The following is a 23,565-nucleotide window of genomic DNA, read 5'->3' on the forward strand; positions in this document are numbered from 1 at the left end:
GACAACAGTTCCTTTAATGAAAATAATGCAAGCTGCGTAGAGTGATCAAACAGAAAAGTCTCTTGTAGCTGGTAATCAGACGAACAGAAAGCCTCTTGAAGCAGGTAATTAGATGAACAGAAAGTCTCTGGGAATCAAACCAAACTGAGAAGTAGTCCAGCAACGATACTCAGCATCCAGCAGCAGGAACACAAATCAGGGCTCGTGGTCCGTCTGTCGCCCTCAAACACAGAGATGCTGGGTAGAGAAAGACTTCAGTAATTTCCAGCACTAGTAGTGCAGAAGTAGCAAACATACGTCAACAGGACAAGACAAGATGCGAACAGGTAAGCTCTGTAACACACGTTTAACATAGTCAATAATCTGGCAGAGAGAAGGGGAAAAAAGAACTAGAAGTAGGAAGGCTAATTAGGGAGAAAGTGATAACAGGTGGAAATGGAGAAAGAGTAATGGAAAGGCTGATGGCAATCAGCTGGTGGAGAATGAATGAGCGTGATAGTAAGTGGGTGTGTCTAAGCGAGGTGTGTGTGTATGAAGGGAGCGCGTGTGAGAATGGATACAGGAAACAAAAAGAACACAAGAGGGAGACAGAGACAGAAGAGAACACCGGGATCATGACACTTTGGTGGAATATGTCAATGCTTTTCTTTGACCAAAGCATCACACCCTTAGGATGGAGGATCACTTTCTGGATAACCTCATCCGGCTCATCTCTCTTTTCTTCTACCATCTTCTGGAGACTGAGTGTTTCATTTGCATGTCTCCTGTCCTTCATTCTTTGTCTCCAGTAAATGTATTTCCGAACACCTGGCGATGACGCCTCATCTCGACAGCCAGACTCTACCACAGATTCTTCAGGGTTTTCCATTTTCTTAAGCCCTTGGTAGTGTTGTTTGCAATTGTTGATTTACTTCCTTTTGGTCATCAGCTCTTTGCAGCTCTGTTTTATTGTGAACTAACATGTCACCCCTGAACGACACCTGTGCTGTAAGCGTGTTCTCGCTGTGCAACATCAGCTTCTACTGGGCAGTCGGTGAACAAGCAACAGCCGGAGCAGTAAAAGCAGGAGTGTTCCTGGGTGAACCTTGTATTTTAACCCAGTGGCCTGTAAAAGCAAATCTGCAATGTGCATGGATTGTGTGAATGCCTGAAGAGATAATGTTAGTCCACTGCAATCCCTTGAAGTGATCCTTTTTTTGTTATTTTCTTAGTTTTTCCCTGGCAGATTGAGGACTAAAAGAACGGAGGATGGTGCAGGAAAACTCTCTGTAGAGGACTCATCTTCTTTATCAAGACTGGCATCATCGTCAGTATCTCTCCAATGGTCACGGTCTTCCACCTCGGGATCTTGTGGACCTACAAGAGAATACACAGTAATAATAGAAAGTCATATAATATATCATTTAAAATCATTTAATTTGTGTTTCAACATCTGTGGTAGTTTTCTAAAACAGCATACTGGTGGTATGCATAGTAGTAAATGTGTATAAGTTTAAATGTAAATAATATGCAGTGTCCACTGTTAAATCTTCATGCTCCTGTATTCAGTCCTCCCTCGTTTGTTCTTTTTCATCATTTGAAATGTAGTCATCTCTTGTGTAACTTCAATCTCTGGTTCATCTTCCTCTCCATCTTCCTCTTTTATCGTCTTCACCTCCTTTCAGTCCTCTTTCTTTACATCCACCGGCCCAAACTCTTTCTTTTTTCAGATTCTTTATTTCCCACTTCTGCTTTTAAATCTTCCTCATCTTGTATGATGTCCTTCTCCTTAATATGTTCTTTTTCATCTTTCTTTTGAAAATCACTCATGTCTTGTGTAACTTCTTCCGCTTGTGCAACTTCAATCTCTCGCGCATCTTCCTTTACAACTTTCTCCGTTTGAACCTTTTTCACATTTTCATCTTTGTATGCCCTTTTTAGTTGATATCTATTTGGGGATGTATCTGAGTTCTTCCCAGAACTTGTGGTCTTGCAGAAGACATCCCCCCTTCGTCTGCTCAGATAATGACTCCTGAAGCTCTTGGATTTGTTTGAAAATATCTTCAAAAGATATATATCGTTTTCTGGACTGTAAAAGCAAATTTTTTGGTTGTAAGTGTGTCTAACATACATACTGTCAATAACACAGGAGAAATTAATTTTAAGCTACAATTAAATATAGGCCTAATGCTGAAAATGCTAAATTACTTCCATTAAAATAAAAACATTTTACTATAGTTCTTACCTTTGCAAATGTTTAGAAGACAATTCTGTATATAAAATTGAAATACAACACACAATTAATGTTTTTCTTTACTTACGTACTTGAGTATTTTTTACATTTTCAAATATTTTCCCATAATGTGGTTTAGTTGTGGTGTTATTTGATATAATGCTAGTTTCATGATCTAGTTACAGGAGGCTATGCGTCCTCCACCAGTAGAGCTTCTTCCCTGACCCAGCTGAACTCTATACCACAACTCTAATCGCACCTAGCACTCATATACAGCACTGCTTCAGTACTGTACTGGACATATTATTTGCACTATTTGTATTTTGCACAGACTGAACACCTGTTTAATATTGCTCTATATATAACCAACTGTATATGCTGCTATACTCTGCAAACTACATGTAGCCTACTTTGCATAATGACAATAAAGTTGAATGTAATCAAATTTGAACTGTAGTGATATTCTCAGGAAACGAATAATAACAATCATATTAATTAACAAAGAAGCACTAAACATTATTCAAAACAACCACAGTCAAATATATTTGAAATAAGCAAAAACGAACTCACCCATTTTTGTCATTACGATCTTCTAATCAAGTCAGTTTCTCTCAGTAACCTTTAGGCCACAATAGCCTTAGGTTTCAAAACTAATAGTTTTAACAAAATGTAAATTTGAAAAGACAATTTTTTTTGAAAATGAACGGTATTCGTATCTTAAAAGATAACGTGAAAAATAAGGAGGAGCTGTCGTTTAAATAACTTAAATAACTTACACCGTTTGTCAAATAAGCACAGCTATAGGAGTTATGGGTTATAAAATATAATACCTATTTTTCTAAAACTGTAAGCTTTTCTGTGACCAGCAGATCTGCATCGAACACCTAGAAAAATATCCAGAAACAACTCATATTTAATTTTGATCATCATTAGTGGGTTTCCCCCCACAAAAATGTAATATTTCATATATATTCTAATGGTGTAGTTAAGGAAGTTGCAGTAAGATGGTAAAAATCAAATTCATATTCAAATATGAATTATATTCAAAACATTCATATCCCCCAAAGCATAGAATACAAAATATTTCATTTGTATATTAAGAAATGTATTTAAGTTGGCATGAGAAAGCCAACTTACTGAAATCTTATTTAAACTTATTATTATTAATATATATTAACTTATATATTATTATCTAATTTAATTATCTTATTCCTAAAAATGACGACTAAAACTTTCATTGATTTTCATGGCAGAATGTTAACATGTTAAAATGAAAATGGCCCAGTAGTGTACCACACAAAAACTCAAATCTAAACTCCCTGAAGCCCTAGACTCAATTAAACTACCATTCTATGTACTAATAATCACATCCATCCATCTATCTAACTATCATACTTCATACTAAAACTTTCACTTTCTTTCTTTCTAACTAATCTTTCTTTCTTTCTTTCTTTCTAATCTTTCTTTCTTTCTAATCTTTCTTTCTAACTAATATTTATTTATTTCTGACGAATCTTTCTTACTTTTTAACAAATCTTTCTAACTAATCTTTCTTTATTTTTTCCTTTCTATCTATCTTTCTTTCTAACTAATCTTTATGATCTATCCATCCATCCATCCATCCATGGTCATGTTAAAACATGCTAAATCATGCTAGCAATGTGGTAAACCATGCTGGAAACATGGTAAATCATGTTAAACCATGCTAGAACAATTAAAATCTTTTTCAAACTTTCTGGCTAGGCTTTCTCAAGCCAACTTAAAGCTTGTTTACAAACTTTACCATCTATTTACAGAATGAAACAGTAAAGCAACATGAAATTCCCCACAGTGATAAACTTTTAAGAAGAAACTTTTACAAATAACCAATTAGCATACTAAGCTAACCTAGCACAAGACAACTAACACAGGAAAAGTCAAATTCTGCGACGTATTTCTCAGGAACGATAGTAAACATCAAAAATCCGTTCATTTCTGTCATTTCTGTCACAGTCATTTCTGTGCGGCTCTGCCCAAAGCTCAACTGAGCCGATTTTGGACAAAATTGGACAAATTTTGAAGGAGTAGCGAATAAATGTAATTCTGTACTTTTCAAAATGACCGCTACTGTAATGGGTGGAGTCTTAATGTAAGATGTTGAATGTGATCAGCATGAAGAGAGGAATCAGGTGAACTTCCCGGTTGCCTATGCAACCCATCCTTCCCTAAAGGAGGGAACGGAGGACGTAGTCGACGTCGACTGAATGGAGATCACGCTAGGGAGCCAATCGTCTTCGAGTATTATTGAACGAGCCAATGTAATTGGTGTGCGTGATTTACATCACACACTCCACCCCCGCGGCGCGGGTATAAATACGGAAGTGGATGCACGCACAAGTTGCTTTTCGCTGAGGAGCCGAGCGTAACTCGGAGTCAGCGGTGGTCCAGCGGTAGTGGCTAGGGGACTACGTGCCTGGAATTCGGGCCAGCTAACTCTCACAAACTGAGGCCCGGCCTGGATATGTGCCCAAGGTTCCTATCTCCCTTTGGGACCTATCTCCGTTCCCTCCTTCAGGGAACGGTGGGTTGCATACGCAACCAGGACATTCCCTTTCAATCGATAACGTCGGACGTAGTCGACATCGACTGAATGGGGATCAACCATTGAAAACGCCACTAAAGCTGCCACCTTCCAGTGCCTAGACAAAAGCCTCCTGTTGCCCCCGCAATTTAAGGCGGGGAAGGACAGGGCTAGGCCAGGGAAGTCACTGCTGTTCCTACAGGACAACTGGGAAACTGTTCCCTGTACAAGGAAGGAAGGGACGCTGCGGAAGCCACATCCTGCCCAAAGGGAGGTAACGTGGAGAATACACATATGAACTGGGCGGATGACCGGCAGTACAACATATGGAATGTCACTGGGGTGGCTCCAGCCCTCTCTGCTGATTTCCATAACAGATAAGAGCTGGTCTGATGTTCTAAGGCTTGCATTCTGTGCACGTAACCCGCAATGAAGCGGACGGACAGAGAAAGCCAGGGCTGGGTCTGCCTCCTCCGGGGCAGCGCTTCCAGGCTCACCACTTGGTCCCAAAGGGAGATAGGAACCTTGGGCACATATCCAGGCCGGGGCCTCAGTTTGTGAGACTTAGCTGGCCCGAATTCCAGGCACAACTCGTTGCCCCAAAAGCGAGCAAGTCCCTACCCTCTAGAAGAGACTAGGCGAGCAGGAGAACTGTCTATAAACAGAATTTTTAACTCACTGCCTGCAGTGGCTCAGGGGCAGTCTCTGAGTGCAGTAGCACCAGAGATAGGCCCAAGAGGATAAAGAGGGGCGCAAGGCATTTCCCTTGCTCCCTCAGGAACCTGACGATCAGACATGCTGCTCATGCTTCTGCATCATGGTGTGCGTCAAGAAAACAGAGGCAACATAATTTTGAGGGTGGAGGAAAACAGCCTACTCCGACCCATCTTGCAGGAAAGAGAGCACTGAATGACCAAACACTCTCAGAATCTCCTCACGGAGAAAAGACTCACTCAACGAATAGGTTTCACTTTCTTTGGCTTAACCACAACTTCCTATTTAAGGGGGTGCTCGCAGAAGTGATGGTAACTACCACATGTTCCTGTGGTAGCCATCTGAACCTCCGCTACACTACATGTGAAGATCACTGAGCTTCAGGAGCAACTCAGCTCAACACCTGAGTGTGAAGAAATTTCATTGAGCTTCAGGAGCATCTCTGCTCAACAGCTGAGTATGATGAATTTCACTGAGCTTTCAGGAGCATTTCTGCTCAACATGTAAGTGTGAGGAAAATCACTGAACTTGAGCAGGCACCAAACGACAATGAATCGTATAACTGTTTTTTTAGAAGGCTCACTGGGGAACGCATTTCTGAGGAGCCCGGGGCCAGCTGAGCCAGTGTTTGTCTAAGGGTTTTCCGCTCAGACAGAAATAACACAACTGGCAGAGGGAGGACTCCGGAGAGGCAAACAGATGTAACTGTGTGCCCCCGAAGTGGTCCCTGCCCAGCTGGACCGCCAGGGGATGGAGTATCCACTCTCCCTGACCATAGCTGTCGTGAGGCTCATTGGCGGCACCATTGAGCAGGCCGGAAGAACTAGTGGAATGAAGCAACCTCAGAAGCTTCTGACTCTGAGGAGGTGACGGGCGAGTTGTGACATGCGAGGGAAGCTTAGAGCAATGGTCGCGATGTTCAGACCAGTACCAGCTCGCTGAGCAGCGGTGGCTCAAAGTGAGGTGAACTGCAATAACTCGAGGCACGAATGCCAATGCAGTCGGAGGTCACCCAGGCCTCCGTTAAAGCACGCCCTTTGTACATGGCCCCTCAGACGGTGTTAGTGGACCTCGTTCTAGGAGCGGATTGGCCTGGAGAAACGAAAGGTCTGATCACGGACTGAGGGTTTGGCGCCAGGCCGGGGTGATCTGTTGTCACACAAGGCGTGCCGCTCTGCCACGGTCACCTCGGGACTCGATCATGAAGCTAGTGCTGAAGCGGTCTTCATATGGAGGAAGCCAAGCGGCTGCGTCTGCCATATTCCCCAGGAGCATCTGAAAGTTCTTTCAGTGGGACCCTTTCTCACTTCTATATAGCACCAGCCGAACACACTCTTTTCTTGAAAAGACGTGTTGGACAGAGTCCTTCTCCAAACTAAAAAAGAGATACTCAACCCGTGGGCGAGATTACTCTCTTCCAGTTGACCTGAAGACCCAACTGGCTAAGGAGCACTCGAAGGGTAGGACCTTGTACTGATACTTCGCACCTTCGAACGCAAGAACACAGAATGATCTGTGGAGCGGAGGGATCGAGATCTGAAGTACTGTCCTTCAGGTCGAACGCTGCAGGCCAACCTTAGGGACGGAGCATTTAGAAATGCATCTGTGTTAGCAATTTGAACGGAGGCTTTCGAAAAAGGGCCCATCTCAATTGACACAGGTCCAAGATGTCCATGACCCACCACTCTAGGATACAATAAATACAGATTTATAGAAACCAGTATTTATATCGGCTGGAGGAAAAGGCTACATTGCATCCTTCTCCAGTAGGACTGCGACGTGCGCACACAGGACAGGAGTAATGCTCAATGAATATCACTAATCTTAGAAGCATCTTAGCTCAACACCTAGGTATGATTAATATCACTGACCCAGGGCGGAAGCCAAGCGAAATTAATCGAAAGCCAAGTCTGATGGCAGACATACCAAAGGTGGAGCAGCGAGGTGGAGGACAGGGACCCGGCTCGGAAGGCCCGGAGGCGGCCCGAAGCATGGTCTGAGTGTGGTGCACGACACTTACCTGTCTCCACAAGACAGCCAGGGATGCGTGAGAAGGCGGATGACCGGGTCCTCGAACCGCACCCAGCTGCCGTGCTGGTGAACAAGAGGGGGCTGAGATGTGCAAGGCTTTACAGGGTCGCACACCGCCAGACTTGCCCTCTTGGGACCCAGGAACAGAGGAACTTGCTCTTTCTTTGAAGTGTGGGTACCGCTTGCTCCACTTCTTTTGGGAGCCAGTGGAGGAACAGAGACACACACAAACGAAGACTCCACGCGGCCCATCACTCGGGGGGAGGGAGTGGATCAGTGACCAACTCCAAGAGGATCCTCCTCCATCCCTGTGCGGCCCGCTCCGGAATGCTTTCGCTGTCGCTTGCCACCTGGCTTGGCAGTGCCTGGAGCGGGCTGGGCGTCCCTACTGCGGCCGGCTCCATGCTGAGGGCTGGCTTGAGGCTGGTGCAGAGGCCCAGCGCGAGTGGTGGCCGGGGAACGCCCTCGGCGACGAGCAGGCGGAAGAACTGCCACCGGCGGCAGGTGGAGGCAACAGCGGCCGCCGGGGCAGGATGTGCCAGATAGCCTCCGTCTGCACTTGGGCGGCAGAGAACTGTTGGACGCAGTTCTCCGCCGCGTCGCCGACCAGCCCAGCCTGGGAAATTGGGGAGACCAGGAACCGAACCTTGGTCGCATCCACCATATCAACCAGGCTGAGCCAATTATGGCGCTCCTGGACCACTAACGTGGACATCTCCAGACCGATCGCGCACGCCACAACTCTCATGCCCCGGAGGGCGAGGTCGGATGCAGTGCGGTGCTCACCTATGAACGCACGGTCTGGGCTATCCTTGTGCATGTCCATGGGTGCTGTGGCCTGACAGACCTGTAGCAGCGCCATGGCACGCAAGAGGAGGTGGCTTGCCCATTGGCTTTGTAAACTCTGCCCGTCGGAACGGATGAGAACTCACAGGCCTTAGGTGCACCTGTGTCGTGACAGACCGCTCCACTGGAGGGACAGCCTCGCAACCCTTCACCGCTCCTCCATCAAGGGTAATGAGGGGAAAAGCTATTCAGGCAGTTTCTGGCAGAGAAAGGTGCCATCCACAACCTGATTAGCTCTCCATGCATTTCGGGAAAGAAAAGCACTGGGGCGGCAAGCTGAGAACCAGTGTGGCCCGCCCCGAGATTTCAATCCTCCAACCGATACTGAATGGAACACGGTGGAGTTCCACTCGAGCCCGGCAGCCTTGGCGGCCCGTTTCAGCATAGCTGACATTTCTGGATCTGGCTCGAGCAATGTTACACTCCCAGAGGGAGATAACACAGCCGAGTTGTCATTTCCAGAGGCCAGCTCACCCTCCGATGCTGCTATCGACATCTTATCCTCTGGGGGAGCCCCAATTGAAATAGCTGATCAGTCCATTACAGAGGGACCAGCACGCTCAACAGGAATTCCATCGGCTGCGGTGTGATGGAGTGAGGAGCCTACAGGGAATGGTTACCGGGCGAGAGATCCATCATTATCCTCCGATCAACCATCCCACATGGCACCCGGGGCATGGTGATGGGGACTCGCGCTTCGCGGACGAAGGCGAGTCTCGATCTCAACACCGCGACAGTCATATTTCCGCAATGGGAACATGAACCGTCCACAAAAAGCTGCCTCAGCGTCCTGAACATATAAATATATATATACATATTTATATACACATAAATACATAGCTTAAACACGTGATGCAACAATTGTGACCGTCAGAGAGGAAAAGGGAAGGACCGCATCCAGAAACGCACAGATGGAATGACAACTTGAAAAATATGCAAACGCACCAGTGTTGCTCTTTCAGGAAATAGGACCCATCACCAGTGCCGGAGCACACAGGGGAATGACCGCGACAACACTGATCAGTGAACTGTAACAGGGAAGCACTCACTTTTCCGCCCTCTAACCAGCCGTCAACACATACAAACCCTTAAAACTTGATGCTGTTAAAACAGCAGTTGAGAGCTCAAAGCTCACGATCACCGGTGCACTCGCGCTGTAGAAACCACCAGCACTGGGAGAGTCTTCCAGAAGAACACCGACACACTCGCTCGTTGTAAACAACAGCACTCTCAGAGACATCAAACGATCGGCCCCGAAGCGAAAGGCAACAAGTGTGTGCATTCACTTCCGTATTTATACCTGCGCCGTGGGGGCGGAGTGTGTGATGTAAATTACACGCACGCCAATTACATTGGCTCGTTCAATAGTACTTGAAGACGATCGGCTCCCTAGCGTGATCCCCATTCAGTCGACGTCGACTACGTCCGACGTTATCGACTGAAAGGGAACTACACTTCATTTTTCTAGAACAAAGAGTCTAAAGTTATGACCTTTAGAAAAGTGATTTTTTTTAACTGGTGGTGGCGCTATAGAGGCTGTCCTAGAGACTCCAAAATTAGTCAGATTACTAATCATGACTATCACTTCAAGTGTGCCAAATTTCATCATTTTCTCCTGTTCCGTTCATAGGGCTCCCATAGACTCCCATTCGGGAAGAAAAATAGCCTAATAGCCTTGTTTCTGCCACAGAATAAAACATTTTAAAGGTTGTATCAGCGATTGTGGGTGACGTCACTTCTGTTTGTGTTTGAAGTGAGATCCCCAAAAATCCAAGTTAGCTCGCCCCTCCCTCCCGTTTTATGCATCATATGCAAACTATGCCAATTGTGAGTTAGGGTTAGGTTAGGTTAGGGTTAGTCTTAGAAATTGGCTGCTCTCTGCTTATGTAGGCTAATTCATATGAAGTGTGCATTTCTCTCTATAGGCGCGTTCATGCGAAGATGGAGAGTCTGCATCGTCAACTTTATCTTTGCAGCCACTGACATAGAAAACTATGTTGAACAGAACACTGCCCGACTAAGACAATGCATGCACTGAGACAAAAATGCATTTGCCCACCTATCTAAATGTAGCAGAGACAGTGAATAACCCCAATTTCAAAAAACGGTGGAGTGTTCCTTTAAACTGTGTTGAGCCTTTTAGTCGTTCTTATTAGACACTGTAGATGAATGCATTTGCCTTGGTTGTATGTATAATTTTGTATTCAATAAAACACCTCTTCACCGTCGACTGTGAGTGACATCACTTCCCAACACAAACACGCCCTATAGCATAATCCCACCCTTGACACTGATTGACAGGTTTCAAAGGCATCGGAAATGGAAATACTTAGGGAATTAATATTCCATTTGACTTTTGGCTGGCTCAGGGCCGGCACAAGGCATAAGCGAACTAAGCGGCTGCTTGGGGCCAGGGGGCCCCCCAATCGAGTTTTAAAAGTTTTTTTTTTTTAGATGACTTAAACAAGTGACATAAATGAATGAATGAATAATTCAAGACAAGAAAATTCTGATTTCATGATCAATATACCTGCCAACAACTGCTGCTGTGTCTGCCAGCGTTTAAGTCATGCGCATGATCTAGTCACCTCGCGAGTGCATAGACAATTCGTGCGCAACTGCGCATACTCACGGTATCGGTTTAAGTTGGATAAAATAGCCGCAGGGGAACTTAACCTTCTAGGTGTAAGGGTAGCAGTTTGAATAAATAATAAACATAGCAGTTTGAACTCTTCTCCACTTTATTATACTACACATCAGATCACTAACTCCAAAAACCCGCGACACTCCAGTACCAAGTGCGCACGACCCATTCCTATCCACGGCAAGCCCCCAGGGGAAAACAGATATATATATATACATGTGCATACACACATACAACGAGCGCCAGTACATCATTACCGGTATTATAGTAACAGACTTTGTTGGATTCTGTCATGTACAATCCAACAAAGTCTGTTACAATAATAATAATAAAAAAGATTTTGAGGACAGTTACACTGTATTGAGACAGTTGAGAATTAATAATATTTTTACAGTTTTCAACAATAATTGTCATTGTTGAACCCTTGCTCTTATTATGTTTCTGATTTCTCAGTTTTGTCATTATTTTAGCAAATCATTTATTTTATATGTTTTGAGACTGTTTGTTTTAAGAGGTTTCAAAGAGTTAGTAAAAGAGTAAAATAAAAGTTCCAATTTCTTTATTTAAGTAGGCTATTTATTTTTTATTAAGTATTTATGTTGTATTAATACATAACCTCACTGTATTGATTTATAATGTATCATTATTGCGTGACATTTGTGTCAATAATCGTCAAGCACAGGTGACTTCGTGTAGTGGGAGGAGCCCCCGAATCAAATTCTGCTTAGGGCCCCCAAAAGGCTCGGACCGGCTCTGGGCCGGCTACATACGCTACGCTGAGAAAGTGAAAAAGCAGACGTGGTAATTGAAATTGCTATTTAAATATGACAGGGCCAAAACTCGTAAGATATGGGAAACAGTTGCAATCGGACTTTGCTTTTCCATTTAAAATTTGGCAGTCAGTGAACGTTCGCTTAAACGAAAATGCAAACGGTAATGCGCGATTTGCAATTGCGTTTGGATTATGTCACATTTTATGCGTCCACAAATTGAAAACGCAGTTCAAATACAATTTGCAATTCATTTTTAATAATGTCCGGAATATCATTCCATAGAAATCGCTGATACAACCTTTAAAAGACAATTGCAACTTTTTATCTCACAATTGATAGATAAATAAAAGTCAGAATTGCGAGATATAAAGTCAGAATTGTGAAATATGAAGTCGCAACTACCTATTTTTATTTTTTATTCTGTGGTGGAAACAAGCTTCCATATCTACAGCCCCTTCGGTGCTTGGCCTCTAATTAATTCTATTATTGGCCTGTTGCTAAACTGAAATTTTATTATTTTGTCCTTTGAAATGGATAAAAAACATATGTGTAATATGCTTAAGAGCATTTTTGGTCCTAATGAGAGAAAATAGCTTATAAACAAGTGATGTTTTTTTGAAAATGTTAAACTGCAGAAAGTTGTGTGGGATGGGTAGGTTTGTGTGTGTGTGTGTGTGTGTGTGTGTGTGTGTGTGTGTGTGTGTGTGTGTGTGTGTGTGTGTGTGTGTGTGTGTGTGGGTTAGGGTTAGGGTTAGGTCAGGTGAAACATAACGGGCTCTTTGTGAATATTTGGATGCTGTGTTGTTTTAATTAGTATTGGTCATTCCAAATAAAATAATCAAATGTGTGTGTGTGTGTGTGTGTGTGTGTGTGTGTGTGTGTGTGTGTGTGTGTGTGTGTGTGTGTGTGTGTGTGTGTGAGTGTGTGTGTGCGTGAGTGTGTGTGTGTGTGTGTGTGTGTGTGTGTGTGTGTGTGTGTGAGAGTGTGTGTGTGCGTGAGTGTGAGACATAGTGAGTGAAAAAGTGGGTTAGGTTGTAGTATTGTGCATGGAATGATAAAACTGTGTTCGGTATTTACTTCCGAATGGTGTTGAGCGCGTATCAGATCAGGATCAACTGGCTCTAAAACATCCAGTCGAGGCTCCTCCCCTTCAGTGACTACACGGCATCAGGGAATCAACCTCCTTAATTAGCGAATTTCTGTTCCAGTTCTGGCTCTTCTTTTCCTCTCCAAGTGCTTTTTCTCACAGATGATGTCCTGACCTTTATTTCCAAACAAACTCACGCTGCGGTTTCGTAAAGCGACATGGATCAGAAAGAATCAACGACGCTGCAGAAACTGAGTTCTTTCAGTATCAAGAGTCTATTGCTTCCATCTAAGAGTGCTAAACACGACACGACTCTTCCAGAGAAGAACACACTGCCGCCGGTCACCGACCCGAACCCCTCTCCGGAGCCCGTGGAGATTGAGCCCGCCTCGGAGAAGCTCAAAGATGCAGAAGAACCCAACAAACCCGCGAAGCTCGACAAACCCCCGTTCAGCTACAACGCGCTGATCATGATGGCAATCCGGCAAAGCCCGGAGAAGAGACTGACGCTGAACGGAATCTACGAATTCATCACGAAAAACTTCCCATTTTACCGGGAACACAAGCAGGGCTGGCAGAACTCCATCCGGCACAATCTGAGTCTCAATAAATGCTTCGTTAAAGTGCCGAGACATTACGACGACCCTGGGAAGGGCAACTACTGGATGCTGGACCCCTCGAGCGATGATGTGTTTATCGGGGGAACCACGGGGAAACTCCGCAGGCGCTCGGCGACTTCCAGAGGAAAACTGGCGATAAAGCGAGGACTTCGGTTTTCCCCATTGGGATTGGGAATAAACGAGACGGCGAATAATCCTATGTACTGGCAGATATCGCCTTTATTATCTTTACACCATCCACATTACAACGGAACGTCGCACGGATTTCTGAATCAGGGTCATTACGGTTCTTTCGGTCCTGGGATCGAGCCCGCGACTCGGCCCGGGTTCGGGATGAGCTCGGCTCCGGTCGGGATACTGTCGGGGTTCCTGCACCCCCCTCCGGGTCTCCAGCAGAACTCCTTCAGCTCTCAGCAGACTTTACTCTCAGACTCCCTCAGGACATCTCTCTCCTCATTCTCACCGCCGCCAGTCTCGTCCCGCATAGACAGAGTTTCCCCGGATTCATTTTAAAGGATTTCGTCGAATGCGCTGAAATCATAATCACGGAAGCTTGTTTCCGCCACTGATTAAACGAAAAGGATAATTGCGACTCTAATCGCACAATTCTGACTTTATTTCTTGCAAAATGGTTTAAGCTCTACACACTCCTAAAAATAAAGGTTCCAAGGGAGTTTTCACCGCAATGCCCTAGAAGACCCTTTCAGTGAACAGTTCTTAAAACATCTTAGTGTGAGGAGCATTTTAATAATCTAAATAACCTTTTGTGCAGTGGAAAGGTTCCATTGATGTTAAGGTTCTTCGTGGCATCGATGTAATTTAAGAAAAATTTTTAAAACACTGTAGGCCTATATCACAATTCTGAGTTGTTTTTCGCCATTATTCTGAGTTATAAACTCGGAATCGTGAGGGGGAAAAAGTCGAAAGTGTGAGATAAAAACAATAATCCGTTGCGAAAACAAGCTTCAACACAGACTAAATGCTTCCATGCAATTTCACGATAATTGTTGACCTGTTTTTCATTTCTATGTGCTTCGAAAGCGCGTGCTTTCTTACCTTTTGGTGGAAAAATAGGCAAAATTGTGCGAATGTTTATAACGTTAGTGTTCGAAGTCGTGTTAATTTATATTTTATTTCTTAGATGTATTTGATGTCCTTATATCCATCCATGATCCATTAATCTGCAGACCTACTGAATTCATAGCCCTATGTGTCGGGTCTCAACAGTGATGAATGAGGGCAATCCGAGACACTCATCAAGGCTTTCATTTATTTTTATTTCCTCAGGTCCCAGATACAGTCTGCAGATACACTCATATGGAATATGTGATGTATGATTATGTGGAGCTCACCAAGGCATGCATGTCAAACATATGATCAGTGTTTAATCTGCGCACAGTTATGGATGTTAGCACCTCTTTTACTTGTACTTTACCCGTCTTTTTCAGATAAATGAAACTTTTGTAGATTAAGGAGAATCTCGGACCACTAGACTGCACTCAGCTTGTTACATTTTACATATCTTATAGCTACAATTTAAACATAAGTTGCATGTATAAATGATTTTCAAGCTTTAAAAAAAACGAATTAACATCATAAAATAGGCTATATAGGCCTATTATATAGGCATAATATACGAATAGCCTACGTTATAGGCTAAAAACACAAGAATCCACTTTGTATTAACAAAAAAGAAACACTATAGCCTATATGTAATTCATAATTTCATAATTCTAATTCTAACCTGATCTCATGAAATGTGTCTCTATAGAACGCATTGTTTATCGTGCAATTTACACGCGAAAATGAGTTTTTTCGTGCATATACTCCCTGTAAACCCCTTCGGTAGGATTAATGGTGTAGGGTACGTGTATTACACGCCATAAAGAGTTTATGCACGCTAAAATTGCGTTTCATATGCACGTAAAACTCGTTTTCGCGTATAAATTGCTCGATTAAATACGTGTGCTATAGAGACGCATTTCATGAGATCAGACTGAAATTACTATGCAAACAACTAAAGCACTTTATGGTGTTCAGTGGTCTGAGGCTCGGATTAATTCACGAAAGTTTCAGTGTTGTTAGTTTTCTGAAAACAGGCCGCAAATGTAACAGTAACTTTAACATGATGCTCAGGTGTGAATCAGTCGAATCAGTGACATTATCACTCCATTCCATTGTTGCTTTAAAGTTTTGCACTTTTTAAAAAGAGATTCTTCATTTAGCGCTGAAAGAACAAAAACGCTTTTGTAGCTATTTAAAAAATGAAGGATTTGTACTAAATTAATAAACAATAAATGTTTGTTCTTGGATTTGAACAGAGCTCTCTCTATTTTAAAATTGAAAATGTATAATATGAGCATAATATGAGTTAATTTAATTTAATAAAATTGCATTTAATCACAATAATAATAATTTAAAGATTTTCTTTATATCGTGCATTTTTGGCTTATATGGTGGTTCAACAATAAAACGTGAAACATGTTCCTTTAGCTGTAATATTTGTTTACTGCTAAATAAATAAATACCTCAAATTAAAATATAATTTCTAATTTTAGTGTTAATTACATGGTCAGAAATCATTTAAAAAAATAGCAAGCCTGCACGGCCACAATTATTATGATTATTGAGATTGTATTTTACACATAAAACAAGAAGTTAAATTATATGTTGACTATTGGTTTCGCCTTTTTGTGTATAGTTGTTTTAGTATATCCACAGAAATGTGATATAATATACTACCACACACTCACAGTCATTAATCATTAATTATGAATATGTTTGTAAATTACGTGGCTACATGAATTAAACAGTACAAGTTAGCTCAAGACCGGTTTACAATCTCAAATGAGTATTCACTAATAATAAATTACTAAAAATCTATTAAAGTCGTTTGGTCTAAGAACTTCACATGCTGTCTGTTGCGAAACGGAAATATATGTTTTAATATGTAGATTTCGTTTTGCAAACATAACTTAAAATGTCAACAACAACAACAACAAAAATCCATAGCGTAGAAAGTTAGAAAGTTCTCGTTTTACAGACCGACGTTATTGAGATAATCATTAAACCCTTTTTCTGTGGAATTCAAAAGATGATATTGTGTCTCAGTGAACATTTCCCAAAAATACTCTCAAATACATTTTAAATCTTTTTTAAAGGTTTAAGCATTTAATTAAGAGTAAAATTACTTCAAACTGAATTGAAAAATCCTTATGTATTTTAATTAAGTAGCCTATTGAACAATGCTTAATCAATTATTAAATTTAAATACATAAGAATTATTGAAATTCAATTTGATTTATTAATTAAATTGCGTAAACTTTAAAAAATAAGGCTTAAAATATTAATTTTTTTGAGTGTATGAACATATTCGAACAATTTGTCAAAATTGTGCAAAACGGTTTTCTTCAAGGGCTATTAAAAATATAGTTTACGTAAAAAAAAAGATCAGGCCCGTGATTTCAATCAAATAAATTTTAGAATAATTTAGAATGTTATATAAATGGTAATATAATGATTGAATGAATTTAGGCGTTTAATAATTTTAAGAGAATTGTTAAAGAATGTTTTAAAAATTAAGAAAAATAGGCTATTTATTAAATTAAACAGGCTTAATAATGAAATGAGAGGCCTTTAATTAAATAGAGTTACATAAAGAAGACATACAAAAAGCTGTATGGCTATTTTATAAAACTATAATATAATCATAATACCATCTATCATTGTTAATTTCCCGTTTAATCTTTCCATGATGACATTTTTGCCCTGTTCGACTCAAACTACAAAGAGGGGAAATGCATTGCCCCCTTTTTAAAGGCATTACCTTTTATAATATTTAATAATTTATGTATAGGCCTAAATATTGATACTTTAATTTAAAAACTGTCCCCTTTAAAATGATTAATTCAGTGGGTCAGCTTGAACTTCTCACGGGCCGTATTTAGGCCTATAGCATATTCTAAGTGTGTACATGAGGACAACAAATAATAATCATATAGTGATTTATAATACCGATATAATGACTGTTATCGTACCGGTCCTAATATGTTCTAATATGAAATGAATCGCCACTGTAAACACGCATGATTAGATTGGGCTATCAGATAAAGACATGTAACCCAAACATCAGGAACACCAGATAAACACACGAAGAACGAGACAATTGGACACAAAAACTACATCATGCATTTTGATTTCCTAAACCAATGTACAATACAAACTATCGTTTCCTACTTATAAAATATAAAAATGATTAGTTTTCACACACACACACACAAACACAAACACACACGCGCGCTCGCGCGCACACACACACACACACACACACACACACACACACACACACACACACACACACACACACACACACAGTCATACGCTGCTCTATAACTTTAACTTCTAACGAATTTCCATCCAAAAAACATTACATTCCCTGTAATAACATACGAAGTCTTGAGCCTGTCATAAACATTCCTGAACCCTTTTACAAGCAACGTTATTTTAGGCCGTTCACACCAAGAACATAACTATAACTATAACTATAACTATAACTATAACTATAACTATCACTATAAAATATGTAGTTCTGAAAATCATTTAAAATATAGGTTGTGTAGCAGAAATCACACCACAGCTAAAGATAACAACACCGAGAAACAATATTGTTGCAATCACTTTCTGAATGATTATTATTATTTATTTTTCTTCCAGATGAGGAAGATAAAAATAATGACAGCCAATCAGAAACAGAGAGTTTAACAGAGCTCGAGCATTTAAAGCGACAGACCACAGATCTGCTTAATAATCAGCGCATGTGCAGGTGTGAACACGAGTTATTGTTATAGGCTATAGTTGTCGTGCTTGGTGGGAACTTAAGAAGGATAACTATACAGAGGTAACTAAAACAATATTAGTGTATAATAATATAACTGATTGGCGATATGGTTCTGTGTGTTATGAGCTCTGCAGTTTCCAGTCTCGAGCCGGACTGAGTCTGGATATGATTTTGACATTCATCAGCTGGAAAAATAATATTTAGAAAGTGATTGCAATGATATCGTTCCTCTGCCGTTATGGTTATTATAGTTGTGCTGTGGACTATATTCTTTTATATTTAGAACGATGTGTATAACTATATCTTTATAGATATTGTCATTGGTGTGGACGGGCCAGTGTGGAAATGATAATGCTTGTCAGTATTAGTATAGGATTATTTTCACGCTATTTTTGGAGATATTGAATATGCTGGCTTTAGTTCAGCACATTCGGACCTGACATCTCTAAGATGATTCTGCTTTATAAATAAATCTACTCATTGCTTTTGGAAACCTGTTCACACCATAGCTACATGTTCACTGGGCCGAACAACTTCCATCACATAACAACACTGAAATGGTGTAAGCTGTGAGTGTATGTTAGTATGCTGTGATTTGCATTAGGAAACTTGGTTATAAACTTGGAGAACATGCATCAAAACTCTCAATTTAAATGCAATATCTATAATATAAAATGACTTGTAGCCTATAAACACCTTCCAAACACTCACATCTTGTTATTAGGCCTTACTGTATAGACTATATCCAAATGTCATATCTGAACTATTCATCATTTCAGCAATTCATCATAAACGTATTTTGAAAGTATCTTTGGTGAATTTTTCTGAAGAAAACAATCAACACTAAACAGGCCGTGGAAAGCAGATCCTGGTTCAGTGTAATCGCAGGATCCAGATTTTGAACTATATGGCTCTCCATCGAAATGCTTTAACTCATTGCACGGGTTTAATTTAATAGTAAAATCATGGCTGTAACATGACCTGGCAGAAGGGGTAGTGCGCATGCGCAGGAGCATCTGCAACATTTCGTGACAACACTAATAACCTGCATGGATCACTGGCTCTAGAAGTCACTTCTCATTACGGTTATCCTCTCCTGGCTCTGAGTGCATCAGTTTATCTGTGTGTGTTTCCCGATCAACTCAACTATACGATCATCGTTGAAGAAATAAATTTAATCACGACTTTATCCACCGTTCTCGCAAACCTGTCGTTCAACCACGGTGGTTAATGATGTCATTCGGGTGGTGGATGAATACGTTTGAGATTGAATTAATGCTAGATTTGTTTATATAAGTTACGAACATGGCATCTGAGGACTATATTTTCTCAGTTATTTTGCCGGATTCAATCAAAAGCTTTACAGCGCGCGGGCTATGCGCATGCGCACTCTTCAAAAACTCTTACATTCCTTGACAACTAAATGAAATTTGTAGGCTATAAAGGATATATAAATAAAAGATTTATAGCCAAACCGACTCGTTGAACTGATAACGACGGAACTTATAAAGTTGATTACCGATGCTTTCGGGAGCGGGAATCAAACTCTTCTGTGTGTTCACAGATGATGTGTTTATTTATAGTAGTAGGCCTACTAAAATTACTAAAAATACATTTTTAAGCTATAGTGTGAAAATCACAGCCGAACATATGCAAAATAGAAATAATCATAAACAAAAAAGTGCTTGTCTTCGATGCTATGATTTTTTTTACGACTAATGATTTCTAACAAACAGAAATCGCTTATCACATAATATTTCAAATGTGGATTATTTAAAGCTACTAATTTGACTGATAAAAGACTCAGATTAGCAGTTATGAAAAGCCAATGTATCATTATTTCAGGCAGTTTGGGCGAAATTATTTTATTTTCTTTCTTTCCAAAAACACATTGGTTTGAAATGCGCTGACAAAACTTGCAAGAAATGTCTCTTAAAAAGAGATGCTCTTGTTACAATACACTTTAGAAATATAATCAACAAATGAGTCCAGTCGAAATGTGTTCTCTTTACATATTTATGTAAACAGAAATTTCAATTGTAAAAATTGTGTAAAAAAAGAGTTTACTTTATCTAATGTCAAAAACATGCAGAATGATTTAAAAAGAATTAGCCATGAACTTTTCTCTGAAGGAGCACACAATGGAAACATGCATTAGCCTATAGTACCTCTTAATAATGTGATGTGACAAATATTATAAATATGATAGCATATTATATTAAATTATAGCCTAGTATAGGCAATTTAAAATATTCAATTCGTGGTGTTGCAAAATCAGTCTATCAAAGATTTGAATAATAATAGTTAGCTATGTATAAATTCAGTTTAATTCTCTGTATTGTCACATAGACACAAGGAATAAAAACTGCAACGATGCAGTACATTAGAAAAACTCAACATCCACCGATAAACAATTTACACACTGATACAATCCAACACAGTTAACAGAAAGTGCAAAATATGCACATTGAGACAATAAAAAATAACATCAATACAGTGTGTGAGTTTGATTGTGGTGTTTAATATTCTAATCTTCCTCCGGACATAAACACACTCTTGAGTCACGTGTGTAATGCGACAATTAAGAAAATTCATATTCACAATCATTTTTAATTCAATATTATAAATTAAGCGGCTTGTAAACATACTTTATGGCTATAAAAACCCATTACACATGAAAGACGTGTCTCCTTAAAATTGAGTCAAGAAAGAGTTCTATTAGACTTGGTTAGACTGCATTATAAGAGGAAGAGAGATGTAGGTCAAACCAGGACAATGTTTGTCAAGTGGTTTTTTTTTTTTTGTTTTTTTTGTCAACAATATTCTTAGTGAGTGTTTTATCCAGATGTGGTGCCATAACAACAGCAGTCGAGCAACAGTCACAATCAAAACCACTTCAGCACGTTAAAGCAGATAGGGTCTATTTTGGAGTTTTTTACAACATCATCTTGCTGGTCATTCCTCTCTTTACGCACAAACACAAGGACGATCTGAGCAGAAGCTGGAGCTTCAGATGTGGTCCATGAACAGGTCTGAGTTCTCTGCGCACGCACACACGCACACACGCGCGCGCGCGCGCGCACGCACGCACACACACACACACACACACACACACACACACACACACACACACACACACACACACACACACACAAACACACACACACACACACACACACACACACACACACACACACACACACACACACACACACGTGCTCTTAAAGGGCCAGCGCCTTAATAAAGCAAAGTAGTGGAGCTGGACCTGAGGGAAGATATGAGTGCAGAAGGAGCAGGATAGAGATCGCTGTCTCCTCCAGACTCCAGACGAGATGTGACAAGAGCCACGAATCTCTCGTCAGTTCACAGAATGAAAGCTTTAATGTGTCATAGGTAATGCAGACACTGATGCTCTCACGCACAAAACACCCTTTGCTCCTGTTAACAGTAAAGCGCGCGATATGAAGGCCGTCAGTAGACTGGGGTGTGTGTGTGTGTGTGTGTGTGTCGCTCTTGGTTCCTCCCTGGTGTGCCTGACGAATCGTAAAGTAATCTGGGTAACGACATGACTGTGTTTTCAACCTTTGCCTCCTGCCGAGCGGCAGTCAGAGGTTAAGCAAACTGTGACAGTAGCTAATCTGTGAACGCATTCTGATAATGTTGCCGTTACTCGCAGGTCATTCAAGGTTTATATTAAAACAAACAATAATGGACAGTGATATTGTGAACCCTCACCTGAACATAATCTACTAAGCCGCTAAACTATAACAGTCCATGATCACTTGACCAGCTTTACAGTGAAAACATAGCCTACTTATATTATTAGTAATTATAAAGTCATTATTGATCATTCATACTTTTAACAGAATATTGCTGTATTACAAAGAAAGAAAGAGGTCATAAATATATTGTATGGCTTGGCTTGAGGGTGAGTAAATGATTAGAGTATTATTATTTTTTTGGCTAGACTAACTCAGTCAAAGTGGACTTTTAAAATGGAATCTTGCAGTGTTTATGATAAATGATTGATCAGTGCACATCATTATTGTTTTAATAATCTTGAATCAGAATAACTTCCTCTTGCAGCATCTCTTCCTCTCTCTGATGAGGAGGGCAGGGCAACCTGTCACTCACATGAGATCCACCAATAGCATACCACAACCATCCAATCAATTCCACCATCAAATCACCATCAAATCAAGCCCGCCCAATATTTGTTCTTGTTCCTCAAGCTCAAATATGTCACAAATGACCAACTTTGGTAACACTTTATTTCGATAGTCCACTTTAGACATTCTGCTAACTATAAGTAACTTTGCAACTGCATGTCAACTAACTGTCATTAGAGTATTAGTAGACTGTCTGCTTAATATTTGCTAACACTTTATTTTGTTGGTCCCCCAACAGACATTCTACTTACTATAAGTAACTTCTCAACTACAAGTCAACTTATTCTCCTAAAAGAAACCCATAACACCTAACTATAACCTACCAGTCTACTGACAGTCTACTACAGCCTAGAGCCTACTAATACTCTAATGAGAGTTAGTTGACATGTACTTGAAAAGTTACTTATAGTTAGTAGAATGTCTAAAGTGAACTATCGAAAAATGTAACCCCAACGTAGGAGGATCAGGCCCTTCCTATCGGAGCTACACAACTTGTAGCTTGTTCTATCCAGACTGGACTGCAATGCTCTCTCCTTCCAGCATCACTGTCAAACCTCTGCAACTGATCCAGATGCTGCAACAAGAGTCTGTTTATCGAGCCGAAGAGTCACTTCTCTCTTCATAAACCTGCACTGGTTCCCAACAGCTGCTCGCATGAGCTGCTGAGACTTTACCATATTCAAGAAACAGATGAAGACGCATCTTTTTTTTATCAACACTTGATCCATTAATAGTAACATTCTATATTCTATATCTATAGACCTTATGTAGCCACGCCTCTTTTCAGCGCTGAGCTCGTTGTCTGTTGACTTCCGGTCTGTATTTTCACAGCGATCTTGCGTAGTTATGAATGAACGGCTCGTTAAAAAAAATTCCAAGGTCCATTTGTTAAGACATATGCTTTACAATGCTTATGATAAACATTACGATACTCATGATAACTTTCGTTAACTCTACAATAAGTAAATCAACTTCACCAGCTAATTACTGCTGGACAGCGATGCCATAGAAATATACAGAGCGACCGCAAAAACGGAAGTTCAAAGACAATATTGTAAAGATGGCGGCGCCC

At 40.8% G+C, this 23,565-nt stretch overlaps 1 protein-coding gene across 1 annotated transcript; it reads left to right on the forward strand.

Annotated features, from left to right (window-relative positions):
- The first annotated feature begins 12,932 nt into the window (after window positions 1-12,932).
- Window positions 12,933-14,976, forward strand: foxg1d (forkhead box G1d). The gene has a single exon (XM_077237596.1). It carries the CDS (start codon window positions 13,086-13,088, stop codon window positions 13,998-14,000), a length of 915 nt encoding a protein of 304 aa, XP_077093711.1. The 5' UTR covers window positions 12,933-13,085; the 3' UTR covers window positions 14,001-14,976.
- Window positions 14,977-23,565: the final 8,589 nt, after the last annotated feature.

The sequence above is a fragment of the Siphateles boraxobius genome, unplaced genomic scaffold (assembly GCF_051911475.1).
Source record: "Siphateles boraxobius isolate OS27281-9 unplaced genomic scaffold, OSU_SipBor_1 204, whole genome shotgun sequence".
Taxonomy (NCBI): Eukaryota; Metazoa; Chordata; class Actinopteri; order Cypriniformes; family Leuciscidae; genus Siphateles; species Siphateles boraxobius.

What these genes read in the sequence shown, in the direction of transcription:
- foxg1d (XM_077237596.1), top strand. Translation starts at nt 13,086, where the DNA reads ATGGATCAGAAAGAATCAACGACGCTGCAGAAACTGAGTTCTTTCAGT.